The sequence below is a fragment of the Ammospiza nelsoni genome, chromosome 7 (assembly GCF_027579445.1).
Source record: "Ammospiza nelsoni isolate bAmmNel1 chromosome 7, bAmmNel1.pri, whole genome shotgun sequence".
Classification (NCBI taxonomy): domain Eukaryota; kingdom Metazoa; phylum Chordata; class Aves; order Passeriformes; family Passerellidae; genus Ammospiza; species Ammospiza nelsoni.
This window is the reverse complement of record NC_080639.1, coordinates 20,420,410-20,440,197: the sequence shown is the minus strand read 5'-3', so window position 1 is coordinate 20,440,197 and position 19,788 is coordinate 20,420,410. Positions and strand designations below refer to the sequence as shown.

At 36.4% G+C, this 19,788-nt stretch overlaps 1 protein-coding gene across 1 annotated transcript in view; it reads left to right on the top strand.

Annotated features, from left to right (window-relative positions):
* MYO3B (myosin IIIB) overlaps positions 1-19,788 on the top strand; it is a 193,368-nt gene that overhangs the window by 62,087 nt on the left and 111,493 nt on the right. Inside the window, exon 10 of the mRNA XM_059475789.1 lies at positions 8,963-9,028. Within this exon, the coding sequence (XP_059331772.1) occupies positions 8,963-9,028 (66 nt within the window). The remainder of the gene's footprint in view (positions 1-8,962; positions 9,029-19,788) is intronic.

Sequence of the window (19,788 nt, the reverse complement as noted above, 5' to 3'; positions counted from 1 at the left end):
TTTTGTCTCTCATTTCTACTTTTTGCGCTTCTCACTTTGTTAGTACTTTGATATTTTTCCCAATCTTGGCATTGTCTTTTTCCTTTTGCCAAGGAGCTGCTTCCCATCTTCAAAATGTTCCCTTGTCCTATGTCTGTCATTTACCATTGCTTCTTTCAGTTCTTCATTCTCTGAATTTTTAAAATTATTCAGGAGATACTTCTTTTCAGAGCTTACCATGGAATATTCACCATGAGGTGAGGATTAAATCTTGCATTAAAAGAAAAAAATTCCCCCTCTTGATCTTCATGTATTCCATGATATTTTAATAGATCAGCTCTGTAGCTGTTTTTTGGTTTCTTCTTGCATCACTAATTGTTTTGCTACACATTACATCCATCATTAGCAGCTCTTCCCTTCCATGTGGTTTAGCTACCTCTATCCTTTCCTAGATTCCCCAGCTTACATGAGTCAATATTTTTTCCCCAAACTATTTTCCATGGCCTGTCCAACTGTTTCAAGAAACACATGAGATTTACATTAGCATCTTTACAGGTTTATTGGGATGAGTCTTACTGTATTATTGTCATTTAGTTCTGCCTAAGAGAGGGTTTATTTGAATTGCAGTCATGGGACCTTTTTGGTAATGAATAATTTTTTCATGTTTCTCGTATACTGTGTTTATTAGGCTTCACCCCAGTTGTAATGTACAGGTATTCCTAAACCATACAGGTTAGGGGTTTTTTTAACAGACAGAAATTCAACTATTTTAGAATAAAGCTTATTGGATGGAATAGGAGAGGGAACAAATACATTTCATTCCACACACAGTCTTCTTGCTCAAAAGACATATTACCTTAAATGATAATTCCTTTTCTAAAAAAAAATGATACTCTTACATGTCTTGCACATTTCGTTAGGTTCCAGCATTTATTCAGTCTATTGCTTCAGAATATTTATAATGAGCCTCCTAATGGTCCGTTGGAAATGTGCCACCTTGAACTAATGTGTTCCTTCTGCAAGTGTTTATTTCTGAACTAGACTGGCAGAGCTATCAGAATAATACCAGTTCATACGATACTAAGCTGAAAAATGTAATAAATTTTGAGTCATAACATACAAAAATGCTTAATTCCTTAGGAAGTGCAGGGTTCAAGTGCTTGCTTTTGCTGAGTGTGGTGATTGAATGGCATGTTCAGTACCAGTCACATAATTATGTGGTAATAAACTTCTTTTATGGGGTTACCTTTAGGTTTATTTGTACTTCTCTAGAGCCTCAACTAAGAAAATGCTCACCTTTGTGAAATGGAAGGAGAAGGTGTCTTCCTCTTTGAAAAAAGAGGCACCATGACAGGGCCTTTGCTTTGCCCTCCTGGGCAGAGGGAGATCTCAGCAGGAGCACAGGACTGTGGTACACTGTTCCATGGCAGACTCCAAATGGTCTAGTTCTTCCCTTGGCAATCTTCCTATGCTTGAAAGAAACAGTTTGTAGCATCCCTCTGTGTCTTTCTTGAGCCAGCTTTCAGCTTTCCAAGAGTGGATCTGCTTCACTGGGCAGGGCTGTCAGGCAGGTGTCCCACTCAGTCCACTGGCTAATGTACAGTGGGAGTGTGAAATGCACACAATTCAGAAATTGTCCTGAAATTTATCTGTGGGATTTTCACTTTCAGATGTAAGAAGGTGTTTAGCTTCTCCATAAATTTCTACAAATATGCTGTGTAATTGCAGTATTTTAATATTCCAGCTACAGAAGTGTAGTGTCTAGACATCACCATATGTATTTCAGTCAGGCACAGAAGTATTGCTATTTTCATTTATTTGGCAACTGACATTCTACTGCTTTGCAAGTTCACAGAGCAACAATTTTAATAGAAAAGCAAAATACTACATTGCACTAAAGATGAACACTGGTTGTAAATAAAAATTGTTACTATTACTTCCCCTGTTTCAATTGCTCTTAATTTGCTTGTGCCTCTTTAACTCTCTGAAACTTCTGTGAATAAATGAGATAACAAAGTACAATTATAAGTCAATTATGCTGAATTTTTGCTTGGAAGCTTGGCCACTGGAATGCAAAGCCGTATGTTTTCCCCTCCATCCAAAAATATTTCTGAAATGAAACACTTGTTTCTGTCTCAGTGAAGCCAGAAACTGAAACTGGAAACTGAAGAATAAATGACAGAAATAAATGATGTCTTGTCAGGTTCTGAAAAAGGCTAATGAAACCTTGCAGATGCCAAATCTGACTGAAACCAGTGGCCTGTGAATTGCAATGTTCAGGGGAAAAAGTCAAAGATAATCCAGATGTTTCCAAGCAGAACACTTGGCAATACTTTTTCATCTATTTCTTTCTGTTTGTATGGACTAAAAAAATTACGTAACTGAGATTTGGTTTGATACATTTTCTGAAGGTCATTATTTGACCTTCAAGATAATTTAGAGTGCTTAGTACATTTTTCTGCCTGTACTCATTACTTTAAAGGTGGTGTTTATCAGATACATAGCATTTTGAATCACAGATTGTTCCTGTGATGGAGGTTTCTTAGAAAGCCTCTTTTGACAGCCTGTTTTTAGTCTTCTTGAGGCACCTCTCTTTTGGCAATGCATAAAGTGAATCTTGACAGTCAAAAGGAGATTGTGCATAATTCTGGAACTGACTACCTTTTACTGTTTATTTTTGCTCATTATTTTTCTGCCTGATGAACTATTATAAGCAGGAAAGTTGTGAATAAATCTTGATTTAAGTGTGCTTTAAAGAGCTAGTTGATATTTTGTTCATTGGTGGGTTTGAATTTGTTTTGCAGCTGAGCCCATATTTCATTGTTAATCTGCTAAGTCACCTACTTAATGGCAGCAAAATTAATAGTCATGTAAACACATAAGCAAAAAGAAGCAAATGTTATAGATTACATAGTCATAATTCTCTTCTGCGAGAGGGAAAGCAGGTATCCAGTCTGGTTTTTACTAGAAAAAGTGCATTACTACCCTTGACCTTTCCAGGTAATTAGAATTCTGCAGTCTGTTTAACTTTCTATTCAATATAAATTCCTCATATGCTGTTGGATTGAGTCCAGATTTCTGTAACTGTGTATAGCCTATGGAAAATTCCAGTGAAGGGGAAATATCAGATAACTCTGTTTCTGTAATTAAAAGATAGTAAAATACTTAAGCAAGAAGAATATTTTTGTTTCAGTAATGAGGCAGCAGTGTCATGTGTTCTACTTGGTTTTAACCAATTCTTTTCCCTCAATAGATTTTGGTCTTGGTTTAAAGCAGCACAGCCTTGCTAGAATTAAGGTGCTCACACATTATTTCAATAGATATATGGCTTTGATAATTCTAGAAGAGAAGTTGTTGAAGTGCAAGTTAACACTTTTGTATTAGATATTTACAGAAGAAAAGGAGTCCTCAGAGAAAAGGGAGGGGGAGAGTGAGAAAGAAGATGACACTGTTTAGAAGTGACTCAGTTGCTGGTGAAAATGTGTCTGGAGAGCAAACTCCTTCTTCCCCCTTTCCTCCAAACTTCCCCTGGGAAGTAGTACTGCATCTTTCCTCTTCACAGAACAAAGATAATTTTCCCAGTGTTCCCTAGGGGCTCAGAAAAGGGACATTACTGGAGGACTTTCCAGTCTAGTAAGGACCTCTAATTGCTGTCTGTTATTGGTTGCTCAAGCTGGCAGTGATGAAATAAAAAATAGAAATCTGAGGGCAGTCAAAAGGGACTTCAGGGCCTTGAGACAATTGATTGAAGGATCAGGAGCACAGATAGTGATTTTGTGAATCCTTCCAGTAGCAAGGAATAATATTAATAAGAATAGGCAGATCCATCAGCTCAATGCATGGCTCTGAGACTGGTTTAATTGGAAAAATTGTGAGTTTGTTGACCATGGGATGATCTGTTCAACACCTGGTCTACTATCACCTGAGGGGAATATGCCTCTCTCAAAGGGGAAAAAAAGAGCTCTAGCAGAGGAGCTAGCAAGGACTCATTGACTGAACTTCAGCTTGAAAAAATAGGAAAAGGAAAATACCAGTGAGGAGTAATGGGATGGTGTGCCAAAACTTGGGAAAATGAGTAATCATAGGATCCCTCAATCTGCTTCATGAGACATTGGCTACAAAGTGCAGCACTGAAATGTTTCTAGACTGGTGCACTTTGGATCCCCCTAGACTACTCAATTGGCAGACAATTGCATTGGGCCTGGAGCTATTTTGCCACAGTCCCATGCTTCTGATATAGTTTCCAGTTTTGTTGTAAATCCTGTGTTCTTTCTGATCTCCTGGTCACTTGAGCCAATTGCTGCTGTAGTTCCCAGCCATGGAGGCTCCATGTAACAGCATTCAGATTGGTGATATCTTTCCACTAAAAAAGCAACCTAAATCAACTTCAAAGGCCTGCCTCTATATACAAGGATGATTTTGTACTGATTCTCCACTTCTCCAAGTTTCTATAGTTTCTATCTTGCCTTCACAGAGCTGATAACAGTACACTACTTCCTGCTGAGTGGGCTTTGGGAAATATGATAATGGAAGTCAGTTGAACTTCAGTGGACTTCAGTAGGAGATAGATGAATAGGAGAGTGTTTAGGGTCTGAAATTTTCTTTCAGATCAGTGAACACCTCTTATTAATTTGAATGGGCCACAAACCAAGTGTATCAGGAAATCTTCTGAGTTCTTTTGAGAATTACCTGGTTATTTTTGGAGGATTACACAAGGTGGAGAGTCCTGCTCTGGAGTGGCAGGACTTTTAATATTATGTAAATTCTCCTACAAGTTTATTATTGTACATTATTCATGTATTTTAATAAAATAACCCTTTTTATTTTGTAAGGAAATCTTATTCACTTAGTGTTTTGAAATATGCCCAAAGAGTGTATTTTTGTGTAAAAACTAGCTCTGTATAAACCTAGGAAACTGTCAACAGAACTGTAGTGTCTTCAGCTGGCTAGAAGAATAGTTCAGCTTATGGGGGGTGGTGATTGTCAGAGTCTGTACTGGTGACAGGTGTTGGTTGTTCATCTGCTAATTTCTCATTAGAAACAATGTGATGGGTTGATCAGTTGCGGTTTGGTAGTTGGGGGCACTGTTGTGATTTCTGTTGGTAAAATTTATGAATATGTTTACTGAAGTACTTTTAAAAATAGTAGATGTGTTTTCAGTTTTTAAAATTTTATCATAAATGGAAATATTTATTTTTTCTCATTATCAACAAATACCTATTGTCCATGATCTGTAATTAGGTTCACAGTTTAACCTGTAAAGGATGAGTGGTGCTCACTGGACTGCATCATTTGCCTTACTGTGGTAAAATGATCAATTTTGCCTCACCAGCTGTGACTTTGGAGGCAGTGACTTTGGAGGCAGTTTGAATGATGGGAACACATAAAGCTGTATAGATTAAAATATTTCCAGCATACAGCTGTGTGTGTATCAGTCAGAATTCAGCAGCAGTTCTTGGTTGATAAGCTTGCTAATGTCTTCTTGTCCTTAGAAGGAGCATTGTTCCCCTGAATGGGTGTCTTGTACAGTCTCAACCCTGCTTTCTTTGCTGAAGCAAAACTCTTGGTGAAAAACAGCATTAGTGTGACCGTGGCAAGCACTGAATAAGGATAGAAAAACTACTCACAAGGGCAGTGCATTAGAGTAAGGAAATAGAGCATGTAGTTCTGGGACTAATTAGGAATTATAGAAAGAATAAAGGAAAAAAGACAAAGTTGGGAAATAAATGGTTGATTACTCATCTTGCATCAAAGAGGGCATTTTCAAAAGACAAACCCAATTATATCTGCTTTTCCCAATAATATTCCTATCTATGTCTCACAATTTCCATCAAATATGATAGAAAATAAGACTGTATTGTGCTTCAGCTTGTGGCAGAAATGATTGAAAGATTGCATGCAGAGTGTTCTAATTTTACATTAAAAAACTAGATTAAGTTATGTCAGCAAATTAATGAGAGGTAGGTTTTTAGTTCTTCTATGAATGTGTTTTGAGTGCTGCAGAAATAGTCAGGTGTTAATGAAATGCAATGATGTTGGCTGGTGCAAGTACACAAAAGCCACAGAACTCCAAATAATGGAATTAACACAGTCTGGAATTCAAAATGGCCCTAGTTTGATCCTTGAGCTGAAGTGGTCAGGTAAATGTTGTTTCTCTGTGGTTTAGCATCTGATGATGCAAATGAGTTGTTTTACCTTTCTCTTTAATGAAATATGACTCAGGATATGAATTAGAGGTATCTTAATGGTGTATTAATTTCAAACTGCAAAAGACCAGCTATGCTTATGGAAAAAGTTTAGAGTTACCTTTGCATTTCTGCCTTTTCCTATTACCCTAGAACTTAGAGTCTTTACTGCAGAAGTGCCCCTCTGGAGGTGCCATGGTGTTTTCTGGGATCACCATGAAACATTTTCTAGTGTCTTAGGCAAAGTGAAGGTAGGAAGCTGATGCTGTTGTGCCTCCTTCTGGAAGTCATTTATTCACATGATGCCAGAAAAGGATTGACTGGGTTTTTACTTTGTAGTTAATGTTTTTCACCAAGGGAAACCAATGTAATTTACAGATGCTAATGAATGAAGGTTCTGACTTTCTTTATCAGCTTCATTTTGCAGATGGTATACCTGAAGCATCAAATTTTAGTTGTCTAAGTAGAGAGTTGAATGGTTTTGCTACAAAAGCACTAAGAATAACATAGTATCTTCTATCAACAAATACAAAAGTATCAAGATAACATCTGTAGTTACTCCTTCCTTGGTTGTGTTGATTTGGGTCAGCCAAAGAGAGCAGCTATCAGTGAGAGCTTAGTAGTTCAGTAATTCTTAGATAAAAAATGTTGTGTATGGTTTAAAAATGGCCTTCTCCATTAATCATTAACCTGCAAATGACAAACTGTATTTCCTGAATGACATGTCCTCTGCTGATCTGTTCTTCCATGATGAAATTCCACCTGTTTCCATCATAACATCTGCAACTAATGTAAAGTATCTCTGCATCTTTTTTTCAGAAAAAATCTTCCTTGAGAGATTGTTAACAAAGCCCCCAAACCCATATGCTTTTTTGTCAGCATCATTTATTGTTACCATCTGGAAAACCTTTTGGAACATTGTGAATAGAAAAGGCAAAACTGCATATTTCATTAATAGTAATTGAGCTTTTGAAAAAGCAAATTACTTCGCAATGAAATTCAAAACTTCACTGTAAATATTCAGTAGACAGTGCTAGTATAATTCTAACAGGAAATACACTGTACTTCACAGCATAATAGAAGCTGGTTGTTCATCAGAATCCAGAATGTCTGATAGAGAACTGCTCCTTTAATGTAAGGACTGAAAGATACACTAACCCCAGCTGGCTGTTTCTTAAAGCTGTTTGCAGTGGTCACAGATGTGGGATGTCTGGGCTTATAACCATTGTTATAATAGACAAAGATGTTTTTAAATTTTACCTTTCTTTGATATAGGATTTGTTTTTCTAGAAGTATACCTAGAAATAGTCTTTTTTTTTTTTTTTTTTCTGCTTGTAAAAAAGTCAGATTCGGTGATGTGCATAAACATATGAGCCTGGTGAAGGGGAGGCAACCATGAAGTGTTATTCTGATTGAAAATAACCAATGATATATTTTTTTCTTTAATAACATATTTGCTAACTAATAGACATCTCATACATTCCGGGTTTCTTCACTTCATGAAGAAAGGTGTATTCCCTTAGTCTTCTGAAGCAAAAGAGAAAGGTAATAAGATAGTAATTTCAGCAAACTTGTCATGCTGCAGTGCAATCTTTTGGCTGAACTTGTTTTGAAAAAATGCAGATGAACAAAATGGTCCATCTATTACAAAGCCACAGCAATTTTTTTGAATTAATTTGCTTGCATTTTTTAGAGTAATTGTTCAATGGAACTCATTTTTCAATGAATATGCATGAAAAACTCCTGACTATTGAGCAAATCAGCACTAATTTATGTTGCTTATGCTGTTTTCATTTTTGTTTTGTGAGATGTATCCAAGCAATGTTATTCTGTGGAATGTGGCCACAGTAGAAATGATGTGATTTGTTATATAATCTACAGTATTATTGTGTTTATGTTGTAGAAGAAGTCTTACTGTGATTGTTTTTCCCTGACAGTTCAGTAATATGTGACCCTCAAATGCAGCAAAAGATAGATGATTAAGGTTTCATCAAAGACCTCTGTAAGTTTAATCTTAAAATGTTCAATTAGGCTTCAGTACTTAGCAAAATTTAAGGTGCAGAGGAAACCTCTGGAGGATAACATGGTAGAATATAATATATGGTTTTATGAACAATTCTTGCTGTAAGCTGGTCCTCCTAAATTTGAGCCTCTTAAAATTTGCTTCACTCAATGTGACCTGTAGGTCTTGCTTTGTATATTTATGTAATTAAATTGTAAGAGTAAAAATCGATGGAAAGGAATTTTATGTCAACTACCATGGAATGTATTAGAGTTGAAAAATTATTTTTACAAAGGCTGTCTTACTATTTAATATAAAAATACTGTCTGCTAGATGTTTAGAAATAGCATCTATTTTTAACAGTTCTAGAGTTTACAGTGTCATCCAAACTGAATACAGATTGAAACCCAGACTGAAAATCCTACAGCTCATTCTTATCCATACTTTAAAAGTTTTGATCAGAATAAGTGATCTTGGGCAAAGGGTTAAAGTAGTTTGATGTCTAGGTTAATATTACATTTTCAGTCAGGCTGAATTGAAAGGGACAGGTTGGGAAGTACATTGTGAGCTGTACTGACTACCAGCTTCAAAGGTATTGACATAAAAGGAGAAGGACAAGAAAAGAGAGCTGCCAGTGAATAAGCAACAGCAAGAAAAACCAACATGCATCTCAAGGCATCCCATAGACAATTCAACTGTTACTTTCTCAGTAACATTTTCTCCCTGCTGGAACCAGGAGCATCTTTGATCTGTGAGATAATATTAACATTTTAAAATTCAAATCTTTGTTTTTCAGAAACCCTCCACCTACTTTGCTACATCCTGAAAAATGGTGCAGAGGATTCAACCATTTCATTTCACAGTGAGTTTTTTTTCCCTTTTAAAACAGCTTATTCAGCAAGACCTATGTGTGCCAATCTGAAAACAGAATTTTCTTATGGAGTTACTGCTTTTTCAGGTTTTTAACTACAGTTTTCTTTTCATAACTCTAGACCATGCTTCACTTTTCAAAAGCTTTACAGCACAGTTTGATCTTCTTATGTAATTTTCTTCATTTGAGTCTCTTGGTTTTGATGGACCTGGAACAGATTTATCAAATATACCTGATTTCCTTGATAGTTTTCCATTGAAATATTGTGTTGAGGAAAAAAAGGATTAGTGAAAATAACTGCTGGTCATTTAAAATAAGAATTTGAAAGATAAGAAGGAAAAGAAATGCCTTTTTTCCACTTCACTAAGGGTTCAGTAGGTTATATATATATATAGGTACTGTATATATTTAATTAAGCACCAATAGTATGGAAAGCATGATGAATGCAGCTGTCATCAAACTAAAATATGCAAATATGCTTTTGCTTGCTCTTTTTCTTTTTACAGTGACACTAGGAAATCATAGTTTAGTAGTTGCTAGCGTTGTATTCAAAAATCTTACTGCCACTTTTATGAGTGATTTTTAATATTCTTCATTATTTCACTGGAACCAATTACAGCCCAAATTGTGTAATGTGGGGAATACTACTATAACATCACTTGTCAGTACTGACTTTTCATGATAGGTTTGTAAATATGCACATGTGCATTTTGTGCACCTGTTTTGTTCCTTGGTGTATCCAATTACTTGTGGAGCACAATATCCCTACCTGATACCTTTTTCAACTAGTTGTGTAGTAATGTCTTTCCATTTTAGAAGAAGTTGAAAATAAAAACACTAATGCAAATTTTATTAGTAATCTGTGAAAAATGGTGATATTTACTATGCTGATCTTTAAGCAGACAGGAAGGTGAGATACAGTGTAATGTTTGACCTACAGAGGAAGGATGTTGTTATTATTATTGCTGCAGTGTAACTCAGAATCTCTTCAGTGTAGGTAGCAGAAGTACATTCCTCTAGAGCAGGTTGATCCAAGTTCTGATCTCCATAATGCATGTCCTTGTTTACACAGCAGGGTACATTGGCATCTATGGCAGATTCAGTGTTTAAGTACAAGGGTCACTAAGTGATGGATAAATTTCATTCTGTATAAAAAACCATTGGTTGCATTGTATTTAAAGGCTGTAGTCTAAATTCTGGGGGACCAGCACTAATGGATTATATTCCACTTGTGCTTTAGAAAGTCACTGCACCTGGTAAATAAGATTGCATTCCTGTGTCAGGAACATTGTGCATTAACCTTCAGCATTGTTATGTAAGTTTTTCTTTCTTGGTGTCTTCCCTTTTAGAAGTCCCTGCTGAGCCTTGGAACAATACAAAAAACTCTGTGAAACATTTCTTAGCATTTGTTCAGTCATGTAGTTCAACATGCACTGGTCATAGAACAAGTCAGATGTTAATACTTCGTGGCAAAACTTGTTTTTAATCTTGTCCTTTGAGGTTTTTATATATTGAAATTGTATCTTATTAATCATATGGATTATTATTTACTTTTGCTTAATTACTTCCTCATCATCAACTTTTGCAGGTTCTCAAGCCTTGCTTTTCATTTTTACAGTGATGTGCATGGTGAAGTAAGGAAATATACTCATACATGGTTCTCTTAACATGGAGAAATGCAACAATTGTAATAAATACCCTGTGCTATAGCTGCCTTTAGGAGACTACAGAAACTGAATTCTCTCTGACACTGTTCTATTCTTGGGCATGTGTTAGTAAAGTTGTTATGATGCAGAGGTTACAGGATGTTTTTATGGAGACTTAGATTTACATTAGTGGACTTTCTAGAAAAATTTAGATAATGAAACATTGGATCATGCAACTGCAAACCTTTTAGCCATTACTGATAATTGGCTCATTTATATGCATTAGTTATGCATTTGTTGATGCCGGCCTTGTGACAGCCTAGTTATGATAAATTAAAAGCAGTGATTGTATAAATTCCATAGTGCCTTTTGTCCATGTGTTAGGACCTTGCCTGATGTTTCTGTCACCCTTGTGACGAGTGGTTAGCTTTTGAATGATTTCATTATCTGCCTCCTTCTTGATGCTAACGTCATTTGCATAACAAGCTTATCTGTTCAAGTTGCAGGCCAGATCTCTGTATTGACCAAAACCGAGCATGTAGCTTTGGCTAAGCTTTTGATTTCTGTTTGGTTTATGCAATAATTTTGTTCATGCTAAGATTGCCAAACCTGGTCACTGTAGCTTTTTTTCACCCCATTTTGCCATCCCTTGAAATGCTGTTGTCTCGAGAGGGATTTTTTTTATAAGTGATCTCTAACATATTCCAGTGATTTTCAACATTCTTAAGCTGGAAGTTTCACTGTTGGTAAATCTTTAAGCTGCTGAAATCATGATCATATATTTTTCAGGAATGAAATCTATACTTTTAGTTATGATACTATTACCCCAAGAGATTAAGATTTTGCAGCAGCATTTTACTCAGATGCAATGTTTACAAAATCTGAACTGAGAGTGTGAAGATGGTTTTTAGCTTGGTGAATCTGTTTCCATTCCCAGCTCTGTTGACCTTGACTTGAGATGAAGAATGTTATGTGTTGTTCCCATAAGAATTTTTACAGTGAGGACAGGGAATCTGAGTTAGATATTTTGTTTTTAAAAATACAGAGAAGACACAATTTCAGCTCTCATTTCTGGCAACAGCCTAATTTTGTATTTGTTATCTACTAAGATACAGGCAGCACATATATACTTTATTGATATAAGGTCAGTAAAGTTCTATGTATGTGTACTCATCTAAACTGCTGTGATTGTGTATGAAAATTTGGCTCTCCAGTCATCATGTGAGGTATAATTGATTACCTTCATTTTATCTATGTATCAATAGGACTTATACCTGTAAGACCATGTAAACTACCACGGCAGTGGCAAAAAATTTTCTTGGTTTGACCAATTTGAGGAATAAACAGTAGAGCTAATATGTTCTTGTAGCAGAAGAATGCAATAACTTTTATTTACATTACATCACAAAATGGTAATTTTAATTAAAATTAGTAGTGGTATCTCCAGAGACAGACATTTTCCTTTTAAATTTATTTAACCAATGATGAGCTATTATGGTTCTTTGAATTAATTAGTCATTCTTGAGCTGGAGGGGATTAAAGAATTAAGAAATTCAGGAAGTAATAAAGTCAAAATGTGAACTTAAGGATTTATGGTCATGTTTATCATCAGAATGTAACTTTTAGCAATGACATTGCAAATACAGTCCAAGATAATTTTTTGTGCTGATAAACTTACTGTTTTGTACTTAATTTAAACATGGCTTAGCAAGCTGAATTTCATGTTGATGAGTCTACTTTGAGTTATTCGCTTGATAGATCATCTAGATTATATAGGTTTGAAGTGGTCCATTTATATTTAACTTCTCTGAATGCAGATAAAGTTTTTTCACAATTTCAGCAATTGTTTAGTGACATTCTGTTCATGTTACATAAAGAATATTTTACATTTCTTTCACTGAGAACATGATGTGCATTTGACATAACTTATTAATTTCACAGTGTCTGGGAAGGCAGAGGTTTGCAAATGTCAAAAAGATACAGACTGGGATGTGTAAGGTTATCACCAAATCTGTACATTTTTGCATTTCATTCATTGATGTAGACTCTCAGAATCTGTCTGCAGATGAACTTGAAATACTGAATTAAAGTACCTGACAAAAGATCTCTGCCACTTTGGAACATTGCATGAAACATATGGATTTATACAGAGGAATGGACATATATAATGAATAGAGTTATCTTCAAGTTTCTAATGAGTAGTTGTAGTAAAAATCCTGCCTCAAATCAGATGCATGCTATAGTGTCAAAGTGGGATATGTACCTAAGGGAGAATATCTGGTACACATGCAAAACATACTGTTTCTAACAAAAAGCTTCAGTTGTCCAAGGTTCTGAAGGGTTTTTGTTTTTCTGGGCCTTCAAGGAGAGAGCAAAGAAACAGAGTAGACCCATTCCTGGTGAAAGGCAATTAATAAATTTCACCATTCAAGAAATAAGGGTATTGTGGTTTTGAGATTCTCCCTAGAGTTGCTCTGATTGTATTTCTGTTGTCACTGGTAAAATTTCAAAGATTTCAACATGAATGATTGTCAGATCCATGTTAAGGATCTGCAAGAGGTGCAACTCCATGGAGTTTCTATTGTTTGTTCTCTAAACCATGTATATGAGCCCAAAAAACTTGAAATGCTTACTCAGCCCAAACAAAGCTAGGAAACCTACTGTAAGTTTTGAAGATTTAGAAGAGGCAAAGGTATTTACTACACCTAATTTTACAATTTCAGTGCAATAGAATCTTTGTTATGTTTCAGATGTGTGCTCTAAATTATACTATATGGTGCTTGATGTTGAACATTACACTGAAAGAAGATTTATTAGGAAAATAGGTGATGCTGACATTTCAGTGTTTGAGTATTTGTCTCATTCTTAGGGAGGATTAGTAGTTTACAGCATTTGCTACCAAAAGGCAGATCAATAATGTTATAAATGTGTCCTGACCATCAGAATTTATACCATGCATGTGATGATGGAGTTCTTTGTCATAAATTCAGTCTTTCATCCTGATATCTGATTGTATCAGAATGAACAGTAAAATCCTTATTATTTATCATGGGATGCTGTGCAAGACAGGAGCCCTATTTAACCTACACACATATCCCTAGTGCCCAGCATTTGCTTTCTGCAAAGGGACAGCTATATATAGTCCTGAAGATAAGGTTATTTCTGTCCTGTGAGTCCTGCTGAATTAGGACTGAAAACAGAAATGCTGTTGGCAAGGCTGTCACAGTTTTTTGGTTCACTTTTGTGAATTAGTGACCTGCAGCAGTGGGGGTTGGGCAGGCCTGCAAGTGGAAAGCAGGGAAGTGTCAGAGAAGCAGGCACATTCCTGCATCTTATTACAGATGTAGTTTATGAAATGTCTTCTCCACCTCTTGGCTGCACGTAACTGACCAGTGCCTGCCACAGCTACATGTGGTTCAGAGGTGGAAGGAACACTCAGGTACTGAGCATTTTAACAAGCTAAAATAATCTCAGAGATTATTTTTCCTTCCTTGACTGGAAAGTTTCTAGCCTAGTGTGTGGTCATAGATGATCCTGCCTTGTCAGTGTCTGTCCTTCCATTTCTCTAAGCAGGGGGAGTCAACCCATTTGAGGTCATGGTTTTGATTTCATTAATCTTGCATCATGAAGCAACCTTGTGATGTAAGTAATCAGGTAAGTATGCAGAGTCGAAAAAAAAAAAAGATCTCAGAACCTAGACACCTCATTCTCCCTGCTTAAGAGAGAATGCTCCCTCCTTTCAAGAGGATATGACCTTACTCTTTCCTTTCTTCCTCTGGGAAATTTCCACTCTAGAACCTCAGCTGAACACTCTAGAACCTCTCTATCTTTGAGGGCAGTCTGGTAACTGTATTTATTGGGACTGGGATGAGAGGATCTTAGCATTTTAGGATGACCTGGAGTCTGGTTCAAAACCCTGGAAAGTTCTTTTATCCTAATAACAGTCTTGGAAAGATTCCTCAGTGCTAGACAAGGAGTGCAAGGAGCGAAATATGTGGAGGGCAGGGGAGAATGGTCTAGAGCTGGGAGAGGAGCAGGTGATGCGGAAAGCACCCTGATGAGGCAGGGAGTGGCAGGGAGATAGGGACCAGAAGAGTGGCAGTGAGGACTTTAGCCAACAGATAACAGTTGAACAGCACAGGGAGTTTATTTCACTGTTACCCAGAGGCTGTTGTGTGAATTCCCCAGCTCTAATGTAGTCTAATATAGAGTCATTGTTTCTTCCAAATATTAAGCTATGTGTCTTCCATGCATGTAGATATTAAATAGGTGCTTGAAGTCTGGTTGGGTATTGGGGTTATGAGGCAAAATTACTTCCAGCAATATACTTCTAGCAGATAAGAAATCACGAGAAAATGTAGCATTTACAAAATGTAGTAATTGAAAAAAAACCGAAATGCTGGTGATAAATCATAGTGTAACTAAGATGTGAGAGTTGCAGCTACTTGATTTCTTTCTCTTTAAAGAAAGTACTTGGGGTCAAATAGATCATAATAGATCAAAGGAAAGAGAATTTCTGAATGAAAGAACTGCTGCTGCTCTACTTAGATTTGGCTGCAATAGTGAGTAACGTTAGTAATTATTTTTCTATTTTTGAACACACAGAAGACTTAGACCACCACTGCAGTTCTTATGAAATCTGTTTCTTTCCATTTATTCATTAGTAAATATTAGCTCATGAATGCTGATAAATATCTCTCTTTCTGAGCCATCTGATTCGCCCCTCGTGAAATGGCTGTTTACACTGTGAGACCCAGCAATTCCAACAATGTTATCATCCGAGTGCAAGCAGCCAGTGAATTTTTAGAGGCTGTCTCGGATGGGTCTGTGTGGATGGGAGGCTGCTCTTATCCTCTGCTAATAAATGCTTCATCTTTGCTTGTAATTGTGGCAGAATGGAAATGGTGCTTAGGAGCCTGGCTGTGAGATTGCAGCAAATGGCTTCAACCTATTTAGTGTAAATGTTTAATGTAGTGACGCTAATGAATTCTGAGAATTAATTTTCTGCTAAGAAAGCATGATGGAAGATACTGGAATTTCCAATTAGATAATGGATTGACTTTTGTCAAGGCAAACCTACAATTTTTGTTTCTTTTTTCAATCTCTGCTTGCTTAGCCTTTCTGTTATTTTAGATCTAAAAGAATAGGAGACTAAATGTGATACTTTCATCATACCTTATTTGAAACGCATCTTGTAGTAGATTTGCTAGTCGATTTGCTAGTCAATTTCCTCAATTCAAAGTAATGCACCACCTTTTATATATATATTTTTTTTAATTTCCATGAGCCAAACAATTTGGCTGAATTTGCAGGTGCAGCACATTTACTGGTTTTATGAATAATTGCAGTATGGTTGATGTTTGACAGTGTCTGAGCTAACTGTCCAAACTGGTTTTAAATGAATGCTCAGATGAGAAGCTGAAGATGTTTTTGTTTTCTTTTTTCTTCAGAAGCAAGTCCTTCATTAATAGGGTTTTTTATGTTGTATTTCACTTGTACAATGCACACATTGATTTCAGAATATTTTGTGATGAGGGAAATTGTAAAAGCTGTTTTTTTACTGTACTCTTCCAAATGTTGACATTACTGAATGTTTATTACTTTTTGATGTCTTTTTTTCTGGCATATATGTTGGATACATCTTCTTCCTGAATTTACTGGCAAGTTTGAACTCACACATATAGTTAACTTTTCCACACATTATAATTCCATGTCAGAGTGTGGGTCATTAGAAAATGTTGTGATAATTCTCACCTTTGTGCAGGCTTTAGAATTGTAAGAGCTGATATTCTATATTTGTTTATTTCTGAAGAGCATTGTAGTGTCAATACTGCTTCTAGTAGGGGATGATGACACCTTATTGAACACCTGCAGTGACACCAGCAGTCTGATGCATCATTTTTCATTAGAACTTAAGTGGTGGCCCAAGAATTTTTATTTTACAGATGATGTTTACTAAGAGCAGCAGCAGGCATTCATGTTGCACTAAAAGCAACACAGTTGAACTGACAGTGTGTAGAAGCAGAATATCAATAGGCCTTTCCTACATAGAGAGGAATAAGGACAAAGGAGTATGCACTGGGAAACATAAGGGCTATGTTTTCAGTGTCACATGACAGCTTTCCATCGTACGTTCCATCGCAGCAAGCCTGGTGAGACATCAAATTGGCACTGAATGTTTGAGTACAGACTGAGCCCTCAGTACCTACAGTGACAGCTGAAAGCTGTTTACTGCATTTGAAACCTAGCAAGGGCTAATTTCTAGAAGTGACTGTGTCAAAACTTCTGCTGTTTAGAGGCAAAGGAGGGTGTGTGCCTCATACACTTCAATTCCTTATGGCCAACCTGCTCTTTCTGCTGCTGTGTTTTTGTGACATGAGTGCTAGGAACTTGCCGTTTGACTTGATGGATTAAACCAACTCCAGTGGAAATGTTCATTCTCCTGTTAGTCTCTTCCCTGAAGCTGAAGTACTCATACATGAAGCTACAGACATGAATTTAAGCAGCTTTCCCTCACTCTTGCACAGCTGTTGGTTAGTAGCTCTCTGCTTTGGTGTGTCATCTCATTAACCATCTGAAAGGACTCTGTTATTCCCATGCAGGCACAGACTTGGCACAAGAGGAGGTGTGCTCTGTCTGAACTTGGAACAGAGAGAGTTTGATCACAGAATCATGTTGATGTGTCTTGTGTCATTAACTTAGTTATCCTGCAATTTAACAGAGTTTTGGTCGTGTTTCAAGTGAAATCCTACATGAACACAGACTGCAGCAATATCCTACTGCCAGAGGATGAAGGCTGCATTTAGATGAAACAATAGATAAACATTGGTTGTTGCAAAGGGAAGCATGCACACAAAGTGAATGGTCAGTGGGGGATTGGTAGGATTATGGACAGAAACCTGAAAGATCTCCAAGACCACCTCCTTCACAGAACTTACCTGTGCTCATTAAAACGTCTTCCAGATCTAAAAGCTCACATTTCAGGCATGCTAGAGAGAAGCTAAGAACTTTTTTTCCCCAAAATGTCTCTTCTTGTTAGGCTTCCACAATGAGTGCAGTATCCTGGACATTTTGATTTCTCACCTAGGGGCCGTGTGTATAGAAAAACTCTCATGCAGCTTCTGCATCCTGTCTGTAGAGTGGTTTTGTGAGTGTTCAGAGCTCAGAGAATTCATATTAATAACTGCAGGCCACCAGGTCTAAGATTTGCATGTTCTTCACACTTTCGATAAACACAAGATATCCTGTCTGGAACTGTGTAATTTTTTGAAGATAATCCATTTTAACTGAAAAGCAAATGCCTTTTCTGATAGGACAAGAGGTAATGGTTTTAAGCAAAAAGAGAGTGAATTCAGACTAGATCTCAGAAGGACTTTTTTGGGTTGAGGTGGAACACTGACAGAGCTTGGTAGATGCCCCATCCTTGGAAAGACTCAAGGTCAAGTTGAACAGGGTTCTGAGCGACTTGATATAGTTCATGTCCCTGTGCATTGCAGGGGGTTTGAACTACATGACCTTGAAAGGTCCCTTCCAACACAAACTATCCATGATCCTATGGTGTAGATTCACTTGGATTCAGTTATAGTACTGAAAAACTCTGGATGAAATCAAATTTAACAAGAACATTTATTTATTAACAATAAAGCATAAATACTGTAAAATTGGAATCATTGATAGAATGGTAAAAATCATGAGTGCATGAGCTTTTTCAGACTGAAATCTCCACTTCAGGTACTTGCCATCAATCTGTGAATTTGTATAATGCATAGCACTTATTGTTTTGTTCTCTTTTCCTCTGTCTTCCTGATTAATGTTGTCTTTTCAAATGCTTTTTTCCTTTTTCTCAGGAAACATGAATTTAAACAGGATTGGCATAGATTGTATTGTCTGTGTGGGTGTATTGACTTTTAAAACTCGCAGATTACAAAAAAGAAAAGGGGTAGGGGAGATTGTCAGAACCTGTTCAAGGCTAATGATGGATCTTTTCCTGGAGGGGAAGGACTGGTATTTATAGCGTTGTGCCCAGAGGGATGGAGATAAAGCAGGTGGTGTTGCTTTACTGTTTCTATCAGGAGGCTACAGTTCCAGCCTATAGCGAAATTCACCAAAACAGTTCCAAAACTGGTAACACATTTTACAGACTTTCTTTTCTGGAATAGATGTCCAAAACAGGTTAGTAAAATGATTTTCAGGAACCTAGAGTATTAAAGTTATGTTCAAAGATATTTCCAGGATCATTTTAAGACCAGACTTTAGTCTTCAGTAAAGTCTTTGAGGTGAGGCTAAACATTAAGAACTAGCTAATGTGTTTGGTAGTATTTGAAATCAATTAATGTGTATGATTTTTTGTAATGTAGTTTAAATTTTGTACATTGTTGCTTTTATTACTGGAATATAAATTTTGAAAGGTATTTAAGTTTCTCTGAACTTTTGGCTAAAATTATAGTCTTGATTTGTGGTATTTGGCCCTGCAAGGGAAGTACTTAGGTACTTATTCAGCAAATATGAAAGGAAATTGTAAAGTATGTAATATGAATGCATCTCATCAAATAAATTCATCTTGAGCTATAATTTGCTAAAATTATAGATACTAGAAGGGAGGTATATACTGAATTGCAGCACTTCTTTTTCACATTCTCAAATAATACCAATATCATTATTATTTGAGCAAGATGAATAGAATGATTTAATATTATTAATTAGAGGATACTTGAAAGCAGTCTTATCCTGCTGGATCATTCTTGTGTTTGAATGGTATTATTTCAGCTTTATTATGCAGAAAATAATTCAGCTTGAGTGATGGTTTCTCCAAACTTAAATCTCAATTATATAAATTAGTATGGTACTTCATATTGTGCTGATTTAATAGGATGTATTTCTTTACTCATTATTAGTTCACCTGTACTGCACCAGTTCACAGAAAGAATTTTGGTACCATTTAATTCTGACTGATTCCTTTCTCTTCCAGACTGAATTGTGCAGGTTTGCAGAATTTTCTATGATTCTTATGCTAACACTCATCATTGCGATATCTACCCATAGCATTCGTTTTAAAACCAAAGCTGTGTATCAAATCCTTCTGAGTAGTGTTGCACCGCAGGTTTC